Source organism: Pogonomyrmex barbatus, unplaced genomic scaffold, assembly GCF_055798465.1.
Source record: "Pogonomyrmex barbatus isolate J1 unplaced genomic scaffold, ASM5579846v1 scaffold10, whole genome shotgun sequence".
NCBI classification, from domain to species: Eukaryota; Metazoa; Arthropoda; class Insecta; order Hymenoptera; family Formicidae; genus Pogonomyrmex; species Pogonomyrmex barbatus.
Window position 1 is genome coordinate 3,224,978 of NW_028297099.1, and position 26,252 is coordinate 3,251,229.

The following is a 26,252-nucleotide window of genomic DNA, read 5'->3' on the forward strand; positions in this document are numbered from 1 at the left end:
GAGAGATCGATCACTCTTGGGAGTCGATGAACCTTGCGGCAAGTGAAGAGAATCGATTTGCTGATACATTTATTTCTTCTATGCTTCCCGCGTGTAATATAGAAGACAAATGGTATATGTTGAATCCTCTTTTCCGTGAAATTAAAGATAAATTATTGTATCGTGGATACGATAATAAAAGCACAATGATGGAATACTTACGCGCTTTGCGTATAAGTATCATTAAATCTCGCATAAGTGTTATCTGAGAAGTACGCCTCGATGAAAAGGCCAGCGATCGGGATACCCGTGCGCCTGGCTGAGTCCGCCGTGACTCGTCAAGAGGAACCCAAACTGTCTCGTTAAAAAGCGCACAGAGACCGGCGGCGTCTCGAATTTCGTGATTTGGTTCGATGAACGCGCGGGGGAGCGGAAATTAAACCGAAAAGAAACAAAGACGCGCCTCCATTTCGCCCTCAGCAACGCGCAAGGCAGGAGGGATGGTGGCGAGTCCCTCGGGAGAGGATTACCGGGGTCCACGAGGTTGGGATTACTCGCATGGGGTAGCTAACGGAACACAGAGCTGATTGAGAACATCCCTAATGCGCCGCGACAGACTCCATCCGCCCGTGTGCACCCATAAAAAACCCGGCATCTTCGCTACTCTTGTAGCTTTTCACCAAATCGATACCCAAGTAGAATCGACCGACTACCGATCGATTTCGTTCGCGTTTTATCCAAAATAAAGGCACTTACCAGCGATTGTGTTCAGGAACATCAGATATTCAAAATTGGATATTTCCCGACGCTGCCACTTTTGAGTCATATTCGAGCTCCTCATCAATTGTCGCGGTGACATCAACGATGCCCGTCTGTAAAATAAAATTTACCGTCTATAACATCCATATAATAATAAAATAAATTTTAAAGTATATATTAATATAATAAATATAATATTAAAACAAACACAAAAGCAAAATGACGCAACTTTTTAGCAAGTCGTTCGAACCGCAACGTTCCTCGATTGTCAATGATATTGTTAACGACTTCATATTCCGATATAAAATTTCACCTCAAACCTATTTTTGTCATGTGTATTTAAAACATCCATATCTCTGCTCGTTAACCGAAGAATGAAGGATTGCGTAGGCATATGGAAATAAGTTATATCCATATGCATATGCTTAAACACATTGACACTCTGCATATACCAAGAATAAAGTATCCATAATCGAAACAAGCCTGGACGACTTACAGTTCATCGCTAAAATGGCGTAATTGCGTGCCAGATTATGAGCCACATTGCGAAACGTGTCACTCCGTGGAATCGCGCGGGGTGCTTTAATTGCCGAATCAAACGAGCGATACATCGGCTTTGATATGCAATTAAGACGGCGGTCGAGCCCAATTCATAAGAGCAATTACGTCAAAACGCACTCACTGACACTTTGCGTTCGCGCCATAAAGCCCGTCGTGCGTCTTTATGAACGCGAGGAGATCGCTGGTTTAGGATTTATACGAGAGACTTTAACGGGCGTTCGTCCTTCAGACATTAAAGGAGGACACACGACGACGACGACCGGACGCATAAATTCAATCGTTGGATTCATCTCGCATAAATTTCATGCGTGCATGAAAACTTCCAGAAAACTTCCTACGATCGGCGACCGGCAAAGTATCGGCTGCAGCTCTCAAAGCGTTAATATCAAAATACAATCATTCTCACATGTGAAAACTTTGACATGTATGCCTCTTAGATTCTTCAACGATTTTTATTCGTGCGTAATATATACATATAGAGAAATATGTGCAATCAAGATTCAATTCTATAATTATATTCCCTCGTGTTATCTGTGGTACGTAGATTAGTATTCACAATAAATGTAAAATTAATCGATACGCTAAAAAAACGTCTCATTACCATCGATTTATCGATATGTTAACAAATAAAGCTAGAACGTGTTAGTTACGTCTTATAGAAAATATATATCCTTGATTTCTGTTCTCCACTGCGTAAAATCCATTTTTTTTTAAATATATATATATAATTTTTGTCAGAAATCTTTTTAATTAAAATTTAAATTTAATGTGATAGTAATTGAGAATATTACCGCAAGCGACGATTATATTAAACGCGATGATTTATGATTATGTGTCAAGAGTCATATTTTTTTTATATTCAATGATTCTACAAAGATATTACATGAATCAATTTCGGATCGTATTTAAATATATTGTGACATATACATATAATAAATTCATATTGAATACTATGCGAATGTATGGTAGAATAGTTTATGTCCGTGACACATATATATATATATATATATATATATATATATATAATAAACAATTCATATTGAATACTATGCGAATATATAGTAGAATGGTTTATGTCCGTCGCTGATGAAATTTTAATACTTGATAAATCTAAAGTGTCCGACATTTAAATTTTTAATATTGAATATCTTAATATAATTAAACTTGCTGAAACGTTTCACTGAAATGTGAAAATAAGTTTTTAAGATGCAATTAATTTAAAATTAAGCAGGCCGACACATAATTACAATGTTTCTTCGAGATGTTAAATAACGCAATATATTAATTAAATATTAAGGAGCTTTCTCGTCGACTGTATTTCGTTTTTTCATGCATCTCGATGCGAATATTTATACTTTATATATTGATGAATTATTTCGGTTGGTCAGGAATTTTCTCTCTTCTCGAATCGGACGTCGGACTTCGCATATTTATGGCCGATGTATCTTTCTCGCCGGCTATCTCGTATGTAGGAACGTTCTAATGGATGAATCGAAGCGCGGATACGCTCTGTTCTTGCCGCTATCTCCAACCGATCCTATAGGAGATTCCGTATCCTGCGAGGATCTCTCTTTTCAGTGCCTACCATCGGACAGTACAATACGAGAAAGGCATGGAACTTCGCGCAGGGACGAAGTTTGCCCTCTTGTTATCTTTTTTATTTATTTATGTTCTTTTGTTCTTATGTTCTTTCTTTCAAACACAATAAATACTTAACATCTCATAAGATAGGCATGAAGAGATAAGATGAAATATAGTATATATATATATATATATATATATATATATATATATAATAAAATAATATATGTAAATATAAACTTTACTATTGCCAATAAAAACTTATTACTATTGCTGTGTACAGAATTTTATTTCTTGTATTTCCAATTAAAAATTTAATATCTTCAAGATAATAAGATCGTAAAAAAGTAATACATATAACTTACTTAATAAATAATACATCAATTCTTGCGATATAAAAATTTTATATTAGATAAAAGACATCTTTATGAGTACAATAAAGATAATACACGTGGAATAAACACGTAATTAAAATGTTATAAGAATCATTTGTATAGAGATAAATTTTTAATTTCTTCTAATTAATATTATCATTTTATTAATGTCAAATCATTATCCAAAAATAGTCTTCATTTAATCTCTTTTTCTATTTAATTCGCTGATTGCGACCAATTAAAATATATTTTCATTCTTTCTATTCGTGTGCTGCTGTAGCTTTTGAAATTGATAAATATCTGTAGAAGAAAGCGCTACGAATCCGTCCCTGAAGTCGCCTTGTCGAAAAGGACAAAGAAAGAAGGGAATGCGACAAGCATGTTTGGAAGTAGATTCCGAGATCCTTGGATCTTCTTGTGGAACGGCAGAAGCGTTTTCTTCCTCTAGGCAGTTATCGCTTACCTAGTCTGGGGTATCCCGTACTTGATGCCAACGCCGACCCGCGGTAGCGCCTTGATCATCTTTTTTACTGTCGCCTGGTCCGAGAACGCGAACAAGATCGAAGCTGTGGACAAAAAGGTGTTAAAATGTGAATTATAAGCGAGTCCGGTTCCGAGGATACGCCGACGTCAATCATTCGGTTGATGAACGGAAGAAAGAAAGAAAAGGAGAGATCTCCTTTCCGTTGCAGAAATCTAACTTTTCAGTTTCAGACGTGTATTTACATATGAGAATATTGATAAAACTTATATTTTAATGAAGACATTGTGACAAAGATAAAAAACGATAATATTATCTTCGTACATCATAAGAATGTTATTACTTAATCATGCTAATACTCATCTCAAGATAGATTAAGATAATAAATTAATAAATGTAATGGTATTTAATTTATTATACAATGTCGTCGCTTATGATAAATTTGTAAACATTAAAGTCGATTCCTTGTTTCCACGGAATGATAGAGAAGACCCAATCGTTCAGAGTGTGTTCGCGATGTTCCCTTGAGAGTTCAAAGGGTAGCGTGCGAGGAAATGGTTACCATAAATACTTCCTAGTAATTTACCGAATTGTCTATACAAAAATAAAATGCACATTTTAATCATAATTAAAGAGAGAAGAAAAATTTAATCGTTTTATTTATGCGATATGAATAAAATATATATGAAATGAATGTTTATATATATATATATATATATATATATATATATATATTTTTTTTTTTTAAACCTTTTTTTCTTTCTTCTAAACAAAGAAAACATCGATATATCTTCAAAATTTTAATAAATATCGTATAAATAATAAATAATCTTTAACTAATTTTCGACGTTGTTGATTTACGTGTACACCCGTGTGTTCAATTTTCATAATATAATGTTTAATGTGCACATATATATTTTTAAACATGTATCCTCTCCAGATGTTTTAGGTTTTTCTTTAAATTCATGCTGGTACTCGCGTATTATTAAAAATTTAACATTCATACGGCCTAGCAAGGCAAGCAGATGTGCTCCAGCAATCACTTTCTCGCAAAAGCCACCCTTATCCGCACATTCGGAATATCCGATAACGTAAATTACGAGAGCGGACGTAAGGTAGCATGTCGAGAGACGGTAATCGTAAGAATATTGTAAGACTAACTGCTACGTTCGTGATTACGTGAGACGACTCTCTCATGTAATTTAGAGTGACTGTAATGTAAAACATACGATCCGATGACCAAAGTTACACCGCGGCTCCGTTATAAAGTAACTCATCCTCGGCTTTTTATCGTTTGACGATTTATCGCGAGAGGAGACGCGATTCGTGCGTGTTCCCCAGCGTTTTTCGGCTAACGAACGCGCGTTTCCAGTGATTTTTTTTAATGAAACGGCGAAGGCTCCTCGCAGGGATGACATTCCATCGCTAACGTCTCCTCACGACGCATCGAAAGTCAGGATCAGATTAGAATCGGGGAACGCTTGGGAATTTATCTGCGCCCCGAAGAAATAATCAGCGGGATAGTGGCCCGAGGCAGGTATAAATAATTCTCTCACGCGGTTTTGTTACAAGATACAGTTACAATCCGTCTCGGATAAACAAAGATTTGTTAACAAAAACATCGTAGTAATTACACGAGCGCGATGAATTCGTGCACATATAAAATTTCGATTTTAGCTCTTTCACATTAAATTAATACAAAAAAGTGATATATTTTAATCAATTCGGCAGTTTTACGTTAATTCTCGATGAGAGAAACGACAATTCTGTATTTATGGAAATATGAGGTTATTCAAGTTAATGCGTTAAGTCATATATGCGATGCGACGGTGTGCGTGAAATATAGTAACAGTAGCAGGCGCGCCCGCGGGATTGAATAATAAATTGATTTTGGAAAAAGACATATCGTAATGTGGGCGAGATATTTATTATATAAAAACTAACGTGCGTGCACAACACCTTGCGGCGAGTTCGGGATTCCGCCGCCATTCGCCGGGAATTAGATCGCGACTTTGCCGTGCGAAATAAGGGCTCGCAAAAGGGCTCGGGAAGTCGACAAGAAACGGAATGCGCTCTCGTTCGAAAGCGGCGCGCTGATTGAGGACGAACAAAACGAGAGGAATTGCCGGCACTTACTTCTGCTGGCGAGGAAGATCTCGATGGCCACATTCTGCAGCAGATAACGACGCGAGAAGATCGCGCGGACTTCTGAAAAGTACCATTTTCCGTGCAGATGATCGCAGTACTTCAGCACCTGAAACAAAAATTAAAAGCACATTTTGTTTATTAAATATTTTGGATCTAAGTTCCAAAAAATTAAACTAATTGTCAAGTAATATTTGTCAAGTAATATTTGTTTTATTTATCTACAGTATTACACCTATAACATACAATTTTATTATAATTACAATGGATAGCTAACTTATTTAAAAAAATGTTTTTTGCTCTTGGTCGATTGTTGCTGTGTGCTATTTTTATATAAATTGATAAATTAAAAAATATTCATCCTTTCTTGTGGTTAATTGTTTATGGTCGATTATACCTTTCGCACGGATAACTAAATGAAAATTTTCCAATGTCGCAAGGAAAATGTCCATTAGAGTTCAAGAAGGGATGGTCCGAGGATACGAGCGCATGGCTGAATATAAGAATGCAACCGCGGTGCAGTGAAGTGTGATGTGATATAGTGAGACTAGTGCCGGTTGCAAGATGGCCGTCATGGTAGGAGGAGCCTCCTGCTGAGCCGAGAATCGATCCCAGGACCTCGCGGACTTGCGCTCTCGAACGAGTCGTGAACAACTCGTTGGCGAAAGAGGGAGAGATGGAGAACAAAAAGAATGAGGTTCGGCGAAAGAGTGCACAGGGTGGAAGAGAAAAAGACCCGGCGTACATGGCAAAAGAAAGAAGGGAAGAAGGAAGGAGACAAAGTGAGGGATTCCGGATTTGTCACCCCGCATCTAACAGGGCTTTCAATTTTTGCCTCTTAATGAGGACGTATCGTGCCGCCGCGATGTCCTTACGCGCGGTGAATGAAATTATCCTCGAAATAATCCACCGAAATGATCCTTTTAGCCGATTACGTCCGAGAAGTCTGCGTTCAAAAATACCAATAAGATCTTATCTGCAGTCCTCATCGTTTATTAAGACTATTTTTTACGATAAAAACGCACGAGCGTAACCAGAAATGTTGTCGGACTTATCGAAGGCGACATCGCTACTCGAAGACACCTTAACATCATGTATATACAATTATTTTACTATTCTTTGAAAGTACATTTGATTACTTTTAAGTAACGTAATTAAACGTGCGCAAGCATCTCGATAATTTTATAGCGAATTGCATGGCAGATTCCAACGAATACGAGAATCGCACATGCATATACACTACATAATTACATATAAATTACATATCAAAAGAAAAAAATAAATGTTAAAATTCCTTAACGAGACAGTCATCAAATCTTAACAAGCCGGAATGGATAGCATTCATTTTTATAAACGATTTTATTTAAGTCTAATGAGTGCTATTATCTCTTGACGAACAAACTACAGAACAAACGATCATCAATAAAGAATATATCAATAAATGAAGAAACTAATATTATTTTTACAATTTAACATATCTGTATTTTATAATATTTTATTTTGTAATTTTTAACGGAAAAATTATCGCAGTAAATCGAATTCATTGATAAAACAATGATAAAACTTTCGATATTAAAAGCATGAAAAATAAATCAACCTTATTAATTAAGAAGAAGAAGAAAATGTAACATATTAGGAATTGTTGAACGCGTGTTAAATGTTATCAAAATTAGAACACTAAACGTCTGTCAAAATTAGAATCTAAGAGGTTTCAAATCTCTTAGCATTACAAATGTCATGTTGACTTATAACAAAAACATGTGATTGTCGATGAAAATTAAAGATACATAATTAATACAACATAAATAACATAACATAAAACATTTGGCAATTATTATAAAAGAAAAATGTACAATATATTCAATGTTTCTATTTTTTGTTTAGAATTTTAAGGATTATGCGATGATCTCATACACGGTCGACGCACCGCGCAAGATTGGAAACCAGTCGGGGGTGCGAACGTATAAGCAAAGCCAACCCCTAGGGCGATCTGCGCAAGCTCTCCGCAAACACTGCTCGAGATTGATAAAGGCCACATCGTGGCTCAGAATCCATTATTTGAATACCTGCGGCCGTAATACAGATATATCACGTACTTCGCATTAAATCTTGTTGGGAGAATTAGATAGGCTCATTTATCGTTATTTTACCCTCGTACATTCAGGACATAATGTATTGTTCTCTAACGCAACAACTCTTTGTTGTAATCGCATTAATCGACGAAATACCTGATAGCTTTTAATGAAACGTAAATCTTACTACAATAGTCACGCAATTCAACTATTAAGTAATTTAATGAAATATATTGTATGTTCATTATTCATCACAAACATTTATACATATAAAAAGAAATAAAAAAAAGAAAGAACTACTTGATAACTATATATATATATATATATATATATATATATATATATATATATATATAAGATTTTATATTTCGTTAATGAAGTAATTTTTATATTTAAAGAAAGATAACATTCTTTAATAATTATATGCTACTATTATTAATGCTCCTTATATCAAAGTCTTAAAATAATATTTAATTATTATCTTAAAATATATTTTTTTCAATATTTGAATGATTATCGTGAGGGAAGAAATACGAGATCTCTCTGTACATTCGTTACGTACATAAGTATACATACATAAGTATCATATTCATCTCTGGGAATTCTATTCGAGATGTCATCGAGCCGCGAGATGTGCGTGGTACCGGCAGGACATAAAAATAATACGTTTACATGTCGCGACGCGAGTCAGCGGCTGGGTGGCAGGGACCACACGCGGTTAAAGAGAGGTCCTGGCCGCGGAGTGTCAAGTGATACGCGATTAGAGCTCCCCATGATGCTCTCCGCGTGCTCATCTCTCACCAACCGAAACCGTCCCGACTCAGCGGAGCGCCGGGGTTGCGCCGCGATGACAATGGGCGATGTGATGTAACACAACATGTGTCGCGTTCGCAAGGGGGTCCTCCCCCTCCCTCGCCGCACGCTGGCTCTATATACACCATAGGGATACCATAGAATGGGATACCACTTAGCAGCCCGCCGGCGGTATACAACAAACAGATTAAGCGCCGGACAATAATGGACCCGCCGTTCACTCGTCGAGCTCACTTGGACGCCTACAAGTACCCTTCCCGCGTTTCGAGTTTCTTTCAAAATCACGGCGCAACAATACAAACGGCAAAGAGTGAAGTGTAGCGTACGAAATGACTGGTAAAGAAAAACGCGATGTATATTTATATACGAGGTCCCAATTGTTCATTGGAGAGGTGCAGTTTTTCATTGCTTCCGACATTAATGAATCAAATAATGAATTAACAAATAAGTAGTATACATAATAATGATTTACGTAGAAGTACAATAAATCTATTTATCAGTTCAAGTCCATCGAATAAAGTAACGTACGATGAAAATAGTGCGGAACTTTTATTTTTTTGCTTAATACCGATGGCTTAATTAATTTTTCATCGTTCGCGCCTAAATTTTGTCAATTGGACAAAAGATTTTAGAGATGAAAACAAATTGAATAAAAATATAACCGTGAATTTTATAGAACGATACCGATCGTAAGGTTGCCGCTCTGATGAAAACAGACGGTGTGGGATTCGTTTTCCTGGATGTGCCGGCTAATGTTCGAAACATTCGGGTGCCATCACAGCGATCCCAAGCGGCGATGAGTTATGCGTGCCACGTGCGTGTTCTCATACCTTTATTACCGCAGCATCGCGCGAGATAACGCATAAAGGGCAACCGTGCGGCGTGACTCGTCTCGCGTTCCGCTAAATTTGCTACCCTGCGTAAAAAAAAAAGAAAGTAAAAAAGCCCTAAGTAAAAAAAAAATAAAAACTAAAAAAGCCCTAAGTAAAAAAAAAAAGAAAGAAAAATCTTCCGAAAATGTATGCGTATGCATCAATATGCATACAGAGGAAATTGCCGATGAACATGAAAACACATGGACAATAGACTGTCGAAGTTGCCCGAGCTAATGACATTCTATAAACAGCGGAAAGAGAACGCTGTTTTTCTATTTAATTAACCCGTACCGCAGGCTTCCTAGGTATCATAAAACCATAAATAATGTAGCCTGTTTCCGGTAACACAGATGCGAACGAGGCCGTCTGTTGTGTTAAGTGGCTCGTTTGAACTACTAGTTCGTGAATATGAAGGAGATTATGGTCGTCGCTGCTGTTAATATCCTGTTGTAAAAGATCGGCGTTTAATTATTATATGACTTTCAAATGTTTCTAACATAAATATTCGAAGCAACTTGCAACCGGAAATAATGTGATATAAAATTATATAAAATTGTCTTTTCTTTTTATAGAAAGTTTTTTTATATAAAATTGCTTTTATACAAAAAATTTCTTTAAAAAGTTCTTATGTTTAATAAAAAGTTCTTATTATGTTTAAAAATTTATGTAAAAAATATATATCGTTTAAATGCAATTTTACTTTTGCTTCGATCATTCGATCTAGCGATTCTTCTGGTGACGGATTTACGTAACGATCGAGGCAATTTCTTTGAGATGAAATCCCGACATTGGGACGATCTATATTTTCCGCGCCATTTGACAAAGAAACCGTGAAATACGTACTCCATAGCCACTGCTCCTCTGCCGGCTGCCGAAATTCAACGAACGAGTCCCGGATTACTTGGGGATTACGCGGGGATGTTCATTCGAGCTGATTTACAAGGTCGACTCGACATGCCGTCTGCATACACCAGAGTGGTTGGAAGATGCGTCACGATTCTCGATAGAAATGTTACACAATGAAAACAGCAAAGTCTACGCAATGGTAACCAAAGTACACCTTTTATACTATTGTACTACAATGCCGAGTAAAATATTTTGGTGTGCATCAATTGCTCAAACTTATTCTTTTATTCAAAGACAAAGATAACGAATCAGCAAAGGTGGCAAATTTGGTATCACGATCGATGATAAAAGAATAATATTTTTGTATCGATAAATTTCTTTGTAAAAACATGCCGTTGATTTGAATCTTTCAATCTGTATCCGGTAGCTTCCGATCGAACGATAATTTCTCGAGCGTCACGTTTCAAGCCAGTCCGCGAGAACATCGGTGTACAAATAATTCAGATGATAAACGAATTAACTCGAAATGGGATGATGAAAGGCACATTTAGGGCGGTAGGAGCCCTCGGGTTCTGCCTTAATGCGAGAGCTGATGTAGCAGAACGTTTGACCCCTCGTCTCACCAACGCAAGATGGGAGAGCGAAACAAGACGAGCGAGACAGAGAGAGATCGCGAGTACGACACACGTGCTCGGCTCATGAATCAAGTCGTATTAGCGAGAGAGAAGCAGGGACCGCCGGGTACCAATCTACCACTCCAACTTGGAGTAGATTGGATTCTCGAGCTTTATTCGATTATCCATGAACGGAGAGCACGAATTGAACCTGGCGCGACTCTCTCACAACCCACCGTTTCGCTCCGCAGCTTTGGCAATCGGAGCATAAACAACAAGCCGGACAGTGATGGACGGCGTAACGAACTAAATGAAATAAAAAGGATGTAAGTACTGCCATTTCCCCAGTGTATTTGATAAAACAAACGATTGGATTCGTGATAATTAAAGCATAAAACGAGTAAAACGTTAATTATGAAAAATATTTAAAAAAATATATATTTATAATATATTTAATAATAAGAAATCTCTAAAATGTAATGTATTCAATAATATATTCAATAATAAAAAATATTCTAAAATATTTCTCGTATGATCATATTTTAAAAATTTGTTTTTTATTCTATTGCAAAGGGTTGGAACGATCAACGGACGAATGGTGGCCGAAGATATGGAGATCTCTAATCGGCAAAATCTCGTGCGGTGGATAGTTGATATATCCGCCTGATCGATCAGTATTCTTCGGTGGATATTTGTATAGCGTGAGTTTTTACGATCGCGTTGTAAAAGGGAGGCTCCAAGAGAGGGTATCTCGTGTTTGTAAGCTATTTTTCGTCGCGCACACCTGCCCGTACGGTGTGCGTGTATCCATGCGCGCGTACCATGAAAACTGAAGCTCCATATTTGCGTTTGGCAATGTATATATACGAATGAGAGCGGAAAACGAGGTCGCCTTTCATGCCAGCACCCAATATTCAAATGATCCTTTCAACGGAACGTTATCATATCTATTCACTTGATCATGCCTTAAATTATCGCTTCACAGAATCGTGCAAACTGCCCATTCTCTTGAATATGCTTCAAATATCAATATGAAAATCATTGGCTACCGATTTAAAAATATAACAAATAAATTTGTATAAAACTCTAGTATGTGTTATTTTTTGACGTAATAACATTTTAATTGATAAAATAAAAAGTTTTAAATAAAACGTTGCGTATAAAAGTTGCATTAAATAATCTGAAATAATTCTGCCATTTTTAAATTATCATTATTATCGTCATTATCATTAGCTTTTATTATTATTATCGATACATAGAATATTTTTGTATTTTAATTTATTGAAGAATTGTTACGAAAATTCCTTGAAATTTTGCAAAAAAGTGAAAATTTAGCTAGAGTGAAATATTGGCAGAAATCAAAGTATTACTAGTGATGAAATGTCTATTACTAGTGATGAATTAGTGATAGAACTCCTTAAATCGCATAGCTTATCGCTACCCATCGACGGTATCACGAGCGGCAGAAGGAATAGTGGAGGAGGAACGACAGGAGGCGTGGTAACAACGCGCACGCTCCACGTGATCCTGTCGTTTGGAAGGCGGGACTTCAGCAACGGAGCACACAACTACAACAAGCGGTAGAACCAGCCGGTGGTCAGCGACGTTCTCTCTGTCGTCGCGCGCGCGGAACACCTCGAGCTGCGCTCGTTGCACGTACAACACCTGCCGCGTGATTAGGCACGCACGATTCGTCCATCCGTAACCCGTTCCGGCAACCTTTTTTTGAGACTGCAAATTTTGAGCAGTGCCTCCATCTCGAGCTGAAAAATCGGGGCGACATCAATCGCGTAGCGCGACCGCCCGGGCGCCGTCGGAATCATGCACGGGAAAACGATTGACGATAACAACAACGACACCAATGACATGTCTATCCGTGAGTGAATATGCGCATGAGAGAATGAGACGCGCTTGTCCGAGGCGGGAGAACATCCTGAGGATCGTCGGAAGCAAACAGTCTCGTCATGATGTTGGTTCCACAAGATATTATGGGCGGCCCTTCGAAGATGCTGTATCAAATGAACAAGTACTATGCCGAGCGAGTACAAGCTCGTATGGGCCAGGTGCAGAAGACCATTCGGGAAGTATGCAAGGTCGTGCAAGACGTGCTCAAGGAGGTCGAGGTGCAGGAGCCACGCTTCATCTCCTCGCTGACCGAGTGCAACGGCCGCTACGAGGGTCTCGAGGTGATATCTCCGGGTGAATTCGAGGTGGTCCTCTACCTGAATCAGATGGGAGTCTTCAACTTCGTCGACGACGGCACCCTGCCGGGCTGCGCCGTGCTGAAGCTCAGCGACGGGCGCAAGAGGTCCATGTCTCTCTGGGTGGAGTTCATCACCGCGTCCGGCTACTTGTCGGCTAGGAAAATACGCTCGAGATTTCAGACTCTGGTGGCACAGGCCTGCGACAAGTGTAATTACAGGGATTCGGTGAAGATGATCGCCGATACCACTGAAGTGAAGCTAAGGATACGGGAGCGGTATGTCGTGCAGATCACGCCGGCGTTCAAATGCTCCGGCGTGTGGCCGCGATCTGCCGCTCACTGGCCAATACCGCACATCCCTTGGCCGCATCCCAACCTGGTGGCGGAGGTCAAGACGGAGGGTTTCGACCTGCTGTCGAAGGAGAGCGTTGCGCTTCAAGGCAAACAGTCGGCGATGGAAGGCGACGCGTGGGTGCTGTCCTTTACGGAAGCGGAAACCAGACTGCTGCAAGGCGGCTGCCGCCGAAAATGTCTCAGTATACTCAAAACCCTGAGGGACCGACATCTCGATCTACCGGGGAATCCGGTCACCAGCTATCACATGAAGACCTTACTGTTGCACGAGTGCGAGAAACATCCCCTCGAGACCGAGTGGGACGAGGGATGTCTAGCCGATCGTCTTAACGGCATCTTTCTCCAGCTAATATCCTGTCTACAATGTCGGCGATGCCCTCACTATTTCCTGCCGAATCTCGATCTTTTCAAGGGAAAGTCGCCTAGCGGTCTAGAAAATGCTGCGAAGCAAGTTTGGAGACTTACAAGGGAACTGCTCACAAATAGCCGTGCGCTGGAAAAACTTTAGCGTCCTTCTGCTCGAAAGCGCGCTCGAACAACGAGGACAGAGAAACGATTACACGATTACACGTGTAACACGATTTTAAGAACGTTAATACCACATGGTATTACGCTTCTCCGATACTACACGCGAACAGTATTGTAGTTACTGTTATTACTTAATATACGCTTGTACTAAGGGCTTAGGGATGGTGCATTGTTACAAATGACTTTCGACATGTAAGCCATTTTCAGTTGTACTTCTTTTCTTTCGATAACAACCGTGATTCAACGAGCAATAATGATCTTCTAGTAGATAATTCGGATTTTTTATTTTCTTTTTAACATTCGAATAGTTGCATGGAATCAAACAATTCAACTAGCTTTATATGTTTAGTTATTTGTTTTGTTTTAAAGTTATATTATTTATACAGTTATATATTTCACTCATTAAATAAAATAATATCAAGTTTTTACCTTTACATATAAATTTTGTGTAAAAAAAAATGAAATTGATTTCTTTATCGTTTAACAGATTGTACATAATTTGACAAGTAGAAATAATATCCACACAACAAGAATAATAAAAAAAACTTACATAAATCATAAAAAGTTAAAAAAGAGAAAAAGGCGAAAAATATATAATTAGTTAAATTGATTAAACTTGTCGTAAAATGAGTGTATAATAATTTAATTTTGTTTTATTTTTCATACACGAAATGACTAAAATCACATGTTAATGCTTTATTTCGAAACATTTAAATTGTTGAAAAATAAATAATGCGTCATAGTTAAACATATGATATCCATATATGATATCCATGCGACTAATTAAGTGTTATACATTTAGAACAATAGTATAAAAGATTATGTTGCAATACACATGGCAAGTCTTTGTCAAAGAATGTTTCATATAATTATTTAATGCAATAATAACTATTCTATCTCAAAACATTATAAAACAACGAATATCAGAATTATAATTGCAATAAGAAGTAAATTCTGAAAACATTCTGCTAAAGTTTAATAATATTCTTTATGAAATTATGTTGCTGAATGAATTTTATGATACATCAAAGAATTTTACGACATAAAGCTGTTTTTATATTCTGAATTATTTGGAAAATATAAAATGTGCAATATGTTTTGAATATATTACAATTATTTGTTCATCTAGAATAATGTGATTTGTTACCTTTATTAATTTAATATTTTAATCTGTTAGTAATAAGCTTCTGATGGTAGTTTTACTACTTATTGTTATATGTATATATATATGGTATACATACTTCTTTTATATTATTTAAATATTTATTTTATCGGATCATTATACACGTATACGTGAACCACTAAAATGTACATAATGAATAAATTTATTTCATCTTCAATTAAATGATTATTTACTTTGAAACAAAGTTACCTCACCTTGAAATTATATTCAGTTGCAATTAGGAAATTTTATCATCTTATTTTAATATTATCATACCTATATGACTACAGAATATATGTCTCGATATATAAAATATACATATATATGTACATTTTTAAATATATCAGGCAGCTAATTATATTTAAGTAAAAATTAAGTATAAATTAAGACGTTTTTGATATAAAAAAAAAAAAACAATTTAATGTATTTGTGTAAAACATTGTGTTCTTGCTTTAGTAAAAATTCGCGAACTTCTTTTTATGAGAATTGATAAACATGATTTGGTTCGTAAATTTTATGTTTCGCTGAAATATGTGTTGAAATACGTGCGTGTCTTGGCTAATTAACTTTCAGCGGAATCGCTTTCCTTCTACAGGGATATGTTTTTCTTAATGTGTTGTATATCCGATTGTGATAAGCGTGTACTGTGCAATTATTATGCCGAATAGTCGAGGGAGAGGGTACTTAATTTGTATAGAAGCCTTGAACGACTCACTGGCAACAAGGCGAAAACTATTATCTTTATTATACGCCTACCTAGAATATCACATTCTTATCTTAATTTTATCCTTAACGTTCCGCATCTTCCTTTTCAGGCGATGATATTTGTTAACCGGTGCCATTCACTTTTCTTGCTTTACCACACATTCGACCATTTCAAAATGTGTATGATAATTGTTATTGCACTCTAACACGAACGGTAAAGATCTCTATTGACTGTGGAATTTCAAATTATGGACGTTGCAAGAAATTGTAGTGCTATTATTGTAAAATGTATCAAGATATGAATATTTTTTATATTCTTTTCTGTGTTCTTCATTAAAAACAAAATTTTACTTTTTTTCATATCATGTAAAGCGATATGAAAATAACGATTAGATGATGCATCAATATTTATGTCATACTTTATTTATACTTTATTTATTGTAATAATTTTGCTATCGGTATAATATTTACTTTCTTTCAAAATTAAATATATCACATTGTTTTTTCAATTTATTTCTTGTAACATTTAAAAAATTAATTGATTTTTAGTTCAAAAAGGATATCTCTCGATAGTTGTAAACATCAATTAATCAATTACAATGAAAACTGAATAATTATTACATCGACTTTCACTGCCCATCCACTGAGAAATAAAATATCTTTAACATGAAAGAGTTTGAGGTAACTCTATCCGACAGTACAGATACAGTCGTGGTCCACCATATCGAAAATTTCGGAATAACTAAAGGGGCTGCAGAGGAGGGACCGTGCCCCCGCGGATGGGAAATAAACTAAGCAGTTCCTGCATAATTCATAGGGAGGAAGAAGGGCTACCACGAGGGTTGCCTCGCGTTAGTCTTCGTTCCCCTTCGTGAACGTTACACATGAACACTGCTAGAGTGTCTGTGCCGGATCGATTTTGTCGGTCTGGCGCTGTGAACCACGCCCGCAAAGCGTGGCAGACCTCCGATTGGCTAAAAAACCTCGCCGGAAGGCGTAATCTGTCGGAGGAGGCGTGCCAAGCAACGGTGTACGTTCATGCTCGCCACGGAGGATGGGTGACGCGGAGGAGGTAGACATCAGCGCAGTCGGCAATCTGCTCCTGCACGGAGACGCTCGCGATACCTCTTCCTCCCGCTTCGTTGGTGTCTCCGACGCGCGGTGCGTCCCGGTGAACACCAGGTGGATTTTTTAAAACAACGAAACAACGAGATCCAAATTTCCCAATTAATGAGAGACGAACCTCGCGCCTTCTCACAATCCCACGATAAGCCGCGCAAAGCAACTCGATGATAAGGCGAAGCAGAGGAAGACCTGGATGTGAAGATACAAGAATGTAATGATCCGGAGAAGCTGAAGACCATTATTATAACCATCCGTGGACCACGGGCGGTGCACAATGCTGGTACCGCCTGATATGATTTCATCCCACTCCAGGATGGTGTATCAGTTCAACAAGTATTTCGGCGAACGGGTGATGAGTAGGAAGAGTCAGGTAGCGAAGACCATCCAGGAAGTGTGCCGAGTCGTGCAGGACGTTTTAAAGGAGGTGGAGGTGCAGGAGCCCAGATTTATCTCGTCCTTGACAGATTACAACGGTCGGTTCGACGGCCTCGACGTCATCTCGCCGACGGAGTTCGAGATCGTCATTTATCTGAATCAGATGGGCGTGTTGAACTTTGTGGATGACGGCACCCTGCCGGGCTGCGCCGTGCTGAAGCTCAGCGACGGGCGCAAGAGGTCCATGTCCCTCTGGGTGGAATTCATCACCGCGTCCGGCTACCTGTCAGCCAGAAAGATACGCTCGAGGTTTCAAACTCTAGTGGCGCAGGCTTGCGACAAGTGCACATATCGGGACTCAGTGAAGATGATCGCCGACACTACTGAGGTGAAGCTACGGATACGCGAACGATATGTCGTGCAGATCACACCGGCCTTTAAGTGCGCTGGTCTTTGGCCCAGGTCAGCCTCCCATTGGCCGATCGCACATATACCTTGGCCGCACCCAAACATCGTCGCCGAGGTGAAGGCAGAGGGCTTCGATATGCTCTCAAAGGAATGCATAGGCCTGCAGGGCAAGCAGTCCGCCATGGAGGGCGACGCTTGGGCGTTGTCATTTATCGACGCGGAGAATCGATTGTTACAAGGTGCGAGCAGAAAGCGTTGCCTGAGTATATTGAAAACTCTCAGGGATCGGCATCTCGATCTACCGGGAAACCCGGTCACCAGTTATCATATGAAGACTTTGTTACTCTACGAGTGTGAGAAGCACCCGCATGAAGCGGAATGGGATGAGGGTTGTTTGGCCGAGCGAATAAATGGCATTTTTCTGCAACTAATCTCCTGTCTGCAGTGCCGTAGATGCCCGCATTATTTTCTACCGAATCTCGATCTCTTCAAGGGGAAATCGCCAAGCGGTCTGGAGAATGCCGCGAAGCAGGTGTGGAGACTCACCAGGGAATTGCTGACGAACAGTCGCGCGCTCGAGAAACTGTAGTGACTGATCGTCGTATGATTTATGAACTGATCTTGCAATCTTGTCATGTTTCTATAATTGCAGCGTTGACGATTTCGATGCCCGATTAAGATATGTCTAATAATCATTAGCCGTGCAAGGAATGTGCGAGAATCATCATGGATTAGAGATTAGTGAGAGAAGCTTTCGAGCTTACGAAGAAGAGGCGTTTCTCTTGGTTCTTGCTGTCTTTAACGCACTGCCGAGTCATCGGGAAATTCGATTTACATTCTCCTGGATTTTGCAAATCTGAAGATAACATACGTTTTTCCCGAAGATATCTAGTGTGTGCCGGAAATAATTTCCGCATGATTAATTACGCGTATATGTGATGTTTGGTGAACCTAACACGTGATTGCTCGCAGACGATCGAATTAGTGCCATAATTAATCTCTTCAACGTTAGAGACAAATTTTTACTGTTGGCGCGAAATATAAAACAAATATATTATAGCCGCAAAAAATTATCATTCATCGTCAATTCGTTGCATAATGATGATTTGCAACGCTGTGCTGATGCCCGTGAAACCTTTAACCTGTGGTGCAGAAATGTTATTATGAACAAAACTACTATTCTTCGCGATTAACTCTTTAAGAGCTTCAACTTTACATCCGATAAGTATATTTGAAGATAATGAAAACTCTTTCTTATAGGCTCCTATAAGAGAGTCTATGGCACTCTTTACTTTGACGCTTATGATCTTCACAAATCTTTAAACCTAAGGTCGCAAGCACTGCCAAATTAGCACTTAAAGAGTTGACGCGAATCAATTTTCTTAATGTTTCCTCATTATATCGATTAGTAGTTCGTTCTATAGTTTTTGTGATCGCGACCACAGTTAAGGGTTCATCGTTTCTTTCTTATTAAGTCTCTCGCGCGCCTCCCCCCCGCCTATGTAAATAAAACTTGAAAGATATTTATTGAACTGTAACGAAATGTGAAATATAATATTATTTATATGGAAGCCTGGTCGCGTCGGTTGATGACACATCATGCACACCCACTCCTTACTCCACAATGTGCCGTCCGAAAAATCGGTCGTCGTAAACACCGTCGGATTCCGTTGATAGTCGTCGCACGACGATCGTTAAACGTTTCTCTTTCGATGAAGTGTGCGGCGGAGAGCGAGTTAGACCTCGTAAATTTTACAGCCGCTCTCACACTTTTTTCTCGTCTGCGTCGCCAATGAAGGAGATCGAAGAGAAATACAGGGGAACAATCGTACAAGCGCACCTTTTTTCACGTTACAACGCCTAGCGACGGAAAAGATATCGCGAGTAGATTCGTCCGGCGAACAGACAAAGCATATATTCAATATTTCCGCATATTTTTATCATGTGCAACTTCGGATAACTCATCACTCTTCCTAAAAGCTACATGATGTGGTAAAGTAAAATAATGTGTTATATGCACCAAGTGCAAATTGTTGAACTATTGTGAAAAATTATTTAGAAATGTATGACGCGACGGTCAAATATACGTAAGTTTCTTATCATTTTTTTGGCCAATTTCGTTTTCTTTCACAGATCTATAATTACTCGTCCTTTCTTTCTGTTTTTCGACTTAACTATCCTTCCTTTTGATAAGCTAATTGGACTTTATCTCAATGTTTTACCGTGAACTTATCCGCGATAGTCTACAGCCTACGTAATAATTTGCGGCGAACCGGACGGGTTTTAAACAGCCGTTGCTCCTAACATGAAGAAGAATATCGTCCTTGTACCTATAGGAAGAGTGTGTCTTGTGCAAGAAAAAGAAACGCATTAAATTGATAACTAAATAACTTCTTGAGAATTATATTACGTGTTTTTTAAGTGTTATAGACGCAAAGATAAAATCTTATTACAAATGTGAGAGAGAGAGAGAGAGAGAGAGAGAGAGAGAGAGAGAGAGAGAGAGAGATTGTTTCATAAAATATCACCCGCTTACTGCGAAGCTGATTTTGCATATTTCACCTGTTACTATTTTACAATTAACATTTTAATTTTATAATTAACGATACAAGTTGGTTATATAAGAATGATGACGAATTTGCATAACGCATAAAAAGCAATATTTCTTTCTCAAAGATATAACGCGATATTTAGAAATATCTAATTAATTTTTGTCTAGCAATATGAAAAAAATTACGATTTTTTTAAAGTAGTAAAATAAATAATGATATTGACAATCTAATAAAAATAAACTTATCGGACTGCTGAGCGAAGATAGTTAACACGTAAGGCAGTCTTGCGAAACGAGACTTGTACAAGATCATTTTCAATTAATGGACGTTACGACGTATTTCGAAGCAGCCGTCGCGCGCGAGCATATGTTTCAAAGACACTCTATTCAAAGCCTAAATGGAAATAACAAATGATTTCGCACGCGTAATAGATTTGAGACCCGTACGTCAGTTGTAAAGACTCTACTCAGCTGGCATAAACGACCGTACAACTGACATCCATTCAACAACAATTACTAATAACTGTGTTTATCGTACGTGCATCAGAGAAACTTCAAATACTCCCATCTTACATGCAGTCTTTGAAGAGAACATTTATAAGTAATGGGCTTTGCAAGTAAATCTTTTGCTTCTTTGATACACGAATAATTTTTTAGCGTCAACGCTGATCTCACAATCTGAGGGGTATTGATATCTGAATTAATTTATATATAACAGTTATTTAGCAGAAACTTGTTCGTATGTGGGATAATTAATAAAACTAAGATTTCAGTTACAAGCGACAATAAAATGAGCGACAATAAAATGAACGTATAAAACGTATAAACGTATAAAAAATTATGCTTAGCGCTATTTATACAGGCAAAGATATAAACCATACAAGTTGTATAAATGAGAATGTCACCGATGTCAGAACCTTGATCTAGTATGAACGTAGCTATTTTTTTTTTATTTTTGATAAAGGGTGAGTAACTAACAAGTAATTAAATCCGTGATTAAACCAGTAAAGCGAGTTACTCGTGCAAATTACTTGAAATTATCTCTTAAAAACATATGGTAACATATTAAGAAGCTATGTTAATTTGTTCGATAGTATATAAGAAAATAAAATTTACATTGATAGTATTTACATAGTAGTTTCGTGTAGATTACTGAATATATAGAACATTCAAAAGAAAAAAAATATTTATAATATATCCTGAAACATATTTTTATGCGCAAAAAGATCAATTTCTTGTGCTAATTTTACATGTGATAATGATTGTATACGATATCTTCGAATTGTTTTTTTTCAAATATATCGAGTGACATCAAGTGCTTGAAATAGAAATAATAATAGAAAGAGATAAGAATAGATAATGGTTGATCTATTATTATTAAACTAGTTTGCATTCCGCGGCAACACGCGAGATAATAAAATGCTTCATACGAATATCTCACGCACAATGCAATATTTTTCAATTTCAGACTGTATGTGGCTGATTACACATTGTGACTTTGCGAGGCGCCCCGAATGCGCGACGAGTTGTATGAACAAATTTACATGTTTATCGGTTTATCACCATAAGTTTCAAGACGGTTGACAGGCGACCGCTTCGTAAACCGCAGGAACAACAAGAAAACGGTGACTGATTAGAAGCTGAGCAATTACAATAAATTATTATTCATAATGACAAACTTAATCGTTAGGCTTGCCAGCGATGCGATAATAAAATACGATCGCTGTCAATTAAATGATACGTAAGCCTATTAATATACCGCAATATTAATCGTTATCACATTTTCGCATTTTCAATCATTGCCTGTCGATTATATTAATATGTTGTCCACAAAATCTTTTTAAGATACGTAATCAGAGCAATGCTTAATAAGGTGAGCAATATTTAATATCCATGATCAATGAAAAGACCTATTCATTTCGTTGATAAACTTCAATTTAAAAATAAGAAATAGCGTTTCTGAAGCAACCAATTCTATCTCAGATTGAAGAAGATAACGCCCTACATTTTTTCCTCGTCATTTACGAAATGTATGATCGTTTTAAGTATTACATGCGGAAAAGATCTACAAGAAGAGCAGAGGAGCAACGAGAGGAACGAAGGAAAAGAGATCTGATTACAATATGCAAATGCGAATGACTTGGGCCATTCTTTTTCTTTCTTTATGTCCCGCAAGGGAAGTCGCGAGGACGCTTTATCATTGCATCGGTTCCTTCAAGAATTCGGTGCGGATCGCGTCAGGCAGCGCGAGACAAAGGCAGGAATCCACGAAAGCGAACATTGTAATTGGCGGAGGGACAGGAAGAGGTGGACACAAGGACAGAAGGAGGAACACACAGAGAGGATCGCGAAGAAGTCGAAGAAGCGTAGGCTGAATCCGTGATCTTTTCGCTCCGCGCCCGCGCACGAGTGCTTGGTACGAGGGAGAGTCGGCACTGATCCGGCTCTCCTCCTTCTTCGGGGTGATCCCGGGTTGGTCCCCTCGGCCGGCACGAACCTCTCCGCTATAAAACGTTCAGATAAAGCCGCGATGTTTATATGCGGGGATCGCGGCAAGGAGAAGAGAGAGGAGTGCCGTGTAGAAGGAGAGATATACCTGCCGACCGCGCGCGCCGACAAAATAATAAGACAAAAGACGCTGGGGGTGGACTGTGGCGAAGCGAGGGGCGAAGTGGGGCTGCGATCAGGTAAGAACGAGAAGAGGAAGAAAGAGCGAAGAGGAAACGAACGGTTGGAGAGATAGGTCCATGCGACCGGGGAGTATGGGGAAAGAGAGCTGTATCGCAGACGCAGTGGATGCTGCGGCGCACGAAAGAGATGGCGGGACGAGGGACGAAGGGTGCAGGGGTGATCAGAAAAGGAGGAAACCGGACAGGAATGCACGGACGAATGCGTCGTGTTACGGGCTACCCGACCGCGACGCTTATCTTGCGAGAGAGTGAGCGAGCTCTCATTAGAATCTCCTCTCTGCCTAGCTCAACCGGCTGTAAGAATTCGTGGCGACGACCCTCGTCGCGCGAATATACCGAGCGGTATTACTGTACATTATACATTCGTAATTTGCGTTTATGCGTTTCGAAACGCGAATGGTCGAACGCCACGCGATCGAAGTTTGTCTCTCGATGATTTCCATAGACAAGCTAATGAACGAGAACATTTAAAATCGCGGAGTTTCTTTTATACTTCGTGGTTATACAAAACACAAGATTTTCTAAATCTAGTTTTGAAAAGTAAATATATACATAGATATAATAATCAAATCCATTCCTATTTTACGCGTTACTCGAAAAGAAGAATCGAAATTGTAACCGTTAAATTTTTTCTGTAAAAAAATTCACTCTAAATTGTTCGGCAATCGCATGCCTACAAATTTTCCGGGCCTTCCAATTATATCCTGGGCACGAATTTTTTAATCTTTTTTAGCGACGCTGAAATTTTTAATTCATGAGAGACATCGGATACATCGATATATATTTTATCTCGGCCTTCAAAGTCCGAGTGCTTATACGTCAGGTCGAATTTTGGGCAACTCATCATACTCTCGCTGTGTCTCAATTTTATTAGACCCTCGACCCTCGAGTGTCTCTTCTAAAAAAAAGAAAAGAAAGAAAAAAGCGCCTTACCTACCGGTAACGCGATACCGTCCGTCAAATTTTTTTCTCTCTTTATGTACGCGTGAGTTTGTAAGACATCACGAGAACTGCCGCGGTGGAGGCGACGAAACGAGATTGTAAAAATAACGCGGGAGCGTTAGTTGACCCCGCCCAAACCGCGCTCGCAAATCGTGTCGGAAGGAAAATGTAAATATCATTTCGGTATCGTGAAGCATTCTTCGATAAATTGTGGTAACTGCGTAATTTACATGAGACGCGGAGACCGAAAGAGAAAACCTTTTGCATAAATCGTCCGAATTTATGAACTGTTATCTTCCGATACTTATTAGTGATGCATAGAATAATCGCCAGTCTCTAATTATATTTATGTTTCCAAAAAATTGTTTTGTGTATTCAGAGAGATCGTTTATAAATTTTGAGATCCTACGCGAAAAAATCCATTAATACAACACAATAAATTTTAATCGTGGAGTATTGAAACTAAAACTAATTACGCATACACCCGTACGTAATGAAAAGATATAAAACAAAAATATCTCAGTATTATTTCTTAGCGGTGTATTTTTTAAATATTTACTTCTGATAGATCTTAAATATTTACTTCTATTCTTTCTCAGAAGTAAATATTTTAAAAAATTTTTGTATGTAAAGCTCGGTTAATCTTGTCAAATGATTAAAGGATTCGTGATGATTTGATATTTTGTACATGATGAAAGTAATCTCGATTGCGATGAGACACGTTTCTTCTCGGGACGCATGTGCGCTCTTGTAATACTCACCCCCGTAACTTAAGAACACTTACTACCGGCATTATCCTGCCGAGCCGTTACAGCTTTATGAGCAAAACCACTTAGTGTATCGCGACCGTGTCGGTAGGGTCATTGCGTGCTGACCTGCAACATTGATGAGGACGGCGAGGGAACCAACGTGCGCCTCGAATGTGCGTTGGAAACATCGTCGGCACGCGAGATTGCCGTGAAGGGTAGCATTTCGTGTAACATAGACTCGAGTTAACAGTTTGATACGCTCTGGAAACCTTAGTCTTTGTGTACATAATTCTCTCGAAAAAACTTTCTCTAATCAGAGTGCAATTTCACAAATGATTGAGATAAAACATAAAGCTGCGTTTCGCACTCTGTTCGGAATAGCGAGACTTGGTATGGAAGAATTGTAAAAATCAAAATACAGAGGCCTAACCGATTTTGAAAGTGAATCTTGATGATCGTCAAAGGTATCCAACGAAGAGCTGACGATCGACTATTAAAGCCCACATCCATACTACCGCAACTGCGTTATTACACCCGGTTGCACGCAACACAGTGAGAAACGCACAATCACCTACACACGAGAGCGCGACGAGAGACTTGCATCTGGCATAAGTGGCTTGATATTAACGTAGAAGATAAGCAAAACGAGCACAGGAGGTATATCGAGGGTTAATAAGATAAGCTGAGCCATTAGGTAATCTCTTCTTTATGAAGTTCGACGCGAGGTGTTATCGCGGTGGCAATAATCACACCACTTTGTGTACGGGTTTAACGAGCATTCGGTTACCGACACGATGTCTGTCGGACAGTAAAACTACGGAGTAACCGCGATAAATGATTTTCTTACGATCCATATCGGATACGTCAGCTCATTCTTTTTCCTCATCCTTTTTCCTCAGCTCATCCTTTTTCCTCCCCGCGGGCACATCCCGGCGGTTCGCGATAAACACGCACCGAATTCATTCGTCGATAGACGTGCTCTTTATTGCCCCAAGGAATGCGAAATTAATGGGATTTTTCAATAAGATCCGAGCACGAAACAGGTCTCCTTTTATGGCCGTCTCATTCCGAATGACACAGATAACGACATTGAGTGGGTGAGAAAAGTGTCCCGGGCATCCGGTGATCTGGTTAACGTCCTCATGGAAAGGAAAGAGGGAGAAAGAGAGAAAACCCGGCCGAATACAGGAGGTGCCTGACGCCTGCGGAGGCGGCGAGCTTTGTTCTACAAGAAGTCACTTCTTTTACGGATACCGGATCCCCTCCCTGCTATATGCGGTCCAAAATCTATTAGATCCCGAATGTGTCTCGAAACGCGCTTTACTAAATCAAATGGGAACGAGAAGAGCGCGAGAGAGTC

At 38.7% G+C, this 26,252-nt stretch overlaps 3 protein-coding genes across 12 annotated transcripts in view; 2 read left to right on the forward strand and 1 right to left on the reverse strand.

Annotated features, from left to right (window-relative positions):
- Positions 1 to 26,252, reverse strand: part of rg (A kinase anchor protein rugose) — a 176,377-nt gene that overhangs the window by 13,489 nt on the left and 136,636 nt on the right. For all 10 annotated transcript variants that reach the window (XM_089085513.1, XM_011646589.3, XM_011646582.3 and 7 more), the window contains 3 exons: positions 5,872 to 5,989; positions 3,718 to 3,820; positions 736 to 851 (listed from right to left, as the gene is read on the reverse strand). In XM_089085513.1, coding sequence (XP_088941639.1) covers positions 736 to 851; positions 3,718 to 3,820; positions 5,872 to 5,989 — 337 coding nt within the window. The remainder of the gene's footprint in view (positions 1 to 735; positions 852 to 3,717; positions 3,821 to 5,871; positions 5,990 to 26,252) is intronic.
- On the forward strand, positions 12,666 to 15,530 carry LOC105432014 (protein mab-21). The gene has a single exon (XM_011646578.3). The coding sequence runs from the start codon at positions 13,065 to 13,067 to the stop codon at positions 14,163 to 14,165; it is 1,101 nt and encodes a 366-aa protein (XP_011644880.1). The 5' UTR covers positions 12,666 to 13,064; the 3' UTR covers positions 14,166 to 15,530.
- On the forward strand, positions 17,112 to 19,531 carry LOC105432013 (protein mab-21). Its single transcript, XM_011646577.2, has one exon. The coding sequence runs from the start codon at positions 17,452 to 17,454 to the stop codon at positions 18,547 to 18,549; it is 1,098 nt and encodes a 365-aa protein (XP_011644879.1). The 5' UTR covers positions 17,112 to 17,451; the 3' UTR covers positions 18,550 to 19,531.

Bases quoted from the DNA above. Each gene is read 5' to 3' on its own strand.
- LOC105432014 (XM_011646578.3), top strand. From the start codon at position 13,065: ATGATGTTGGTTCCACAAGATATTATGGGCGGCCCTTCGAAGATGCTG.
- LOC105432013 (XM_011646577.2), top strand. From the start codon at position 17,452: ATGCTGGTACCGCCTGATATGATTTCATCCCACTCCAGGATGGTGTAT.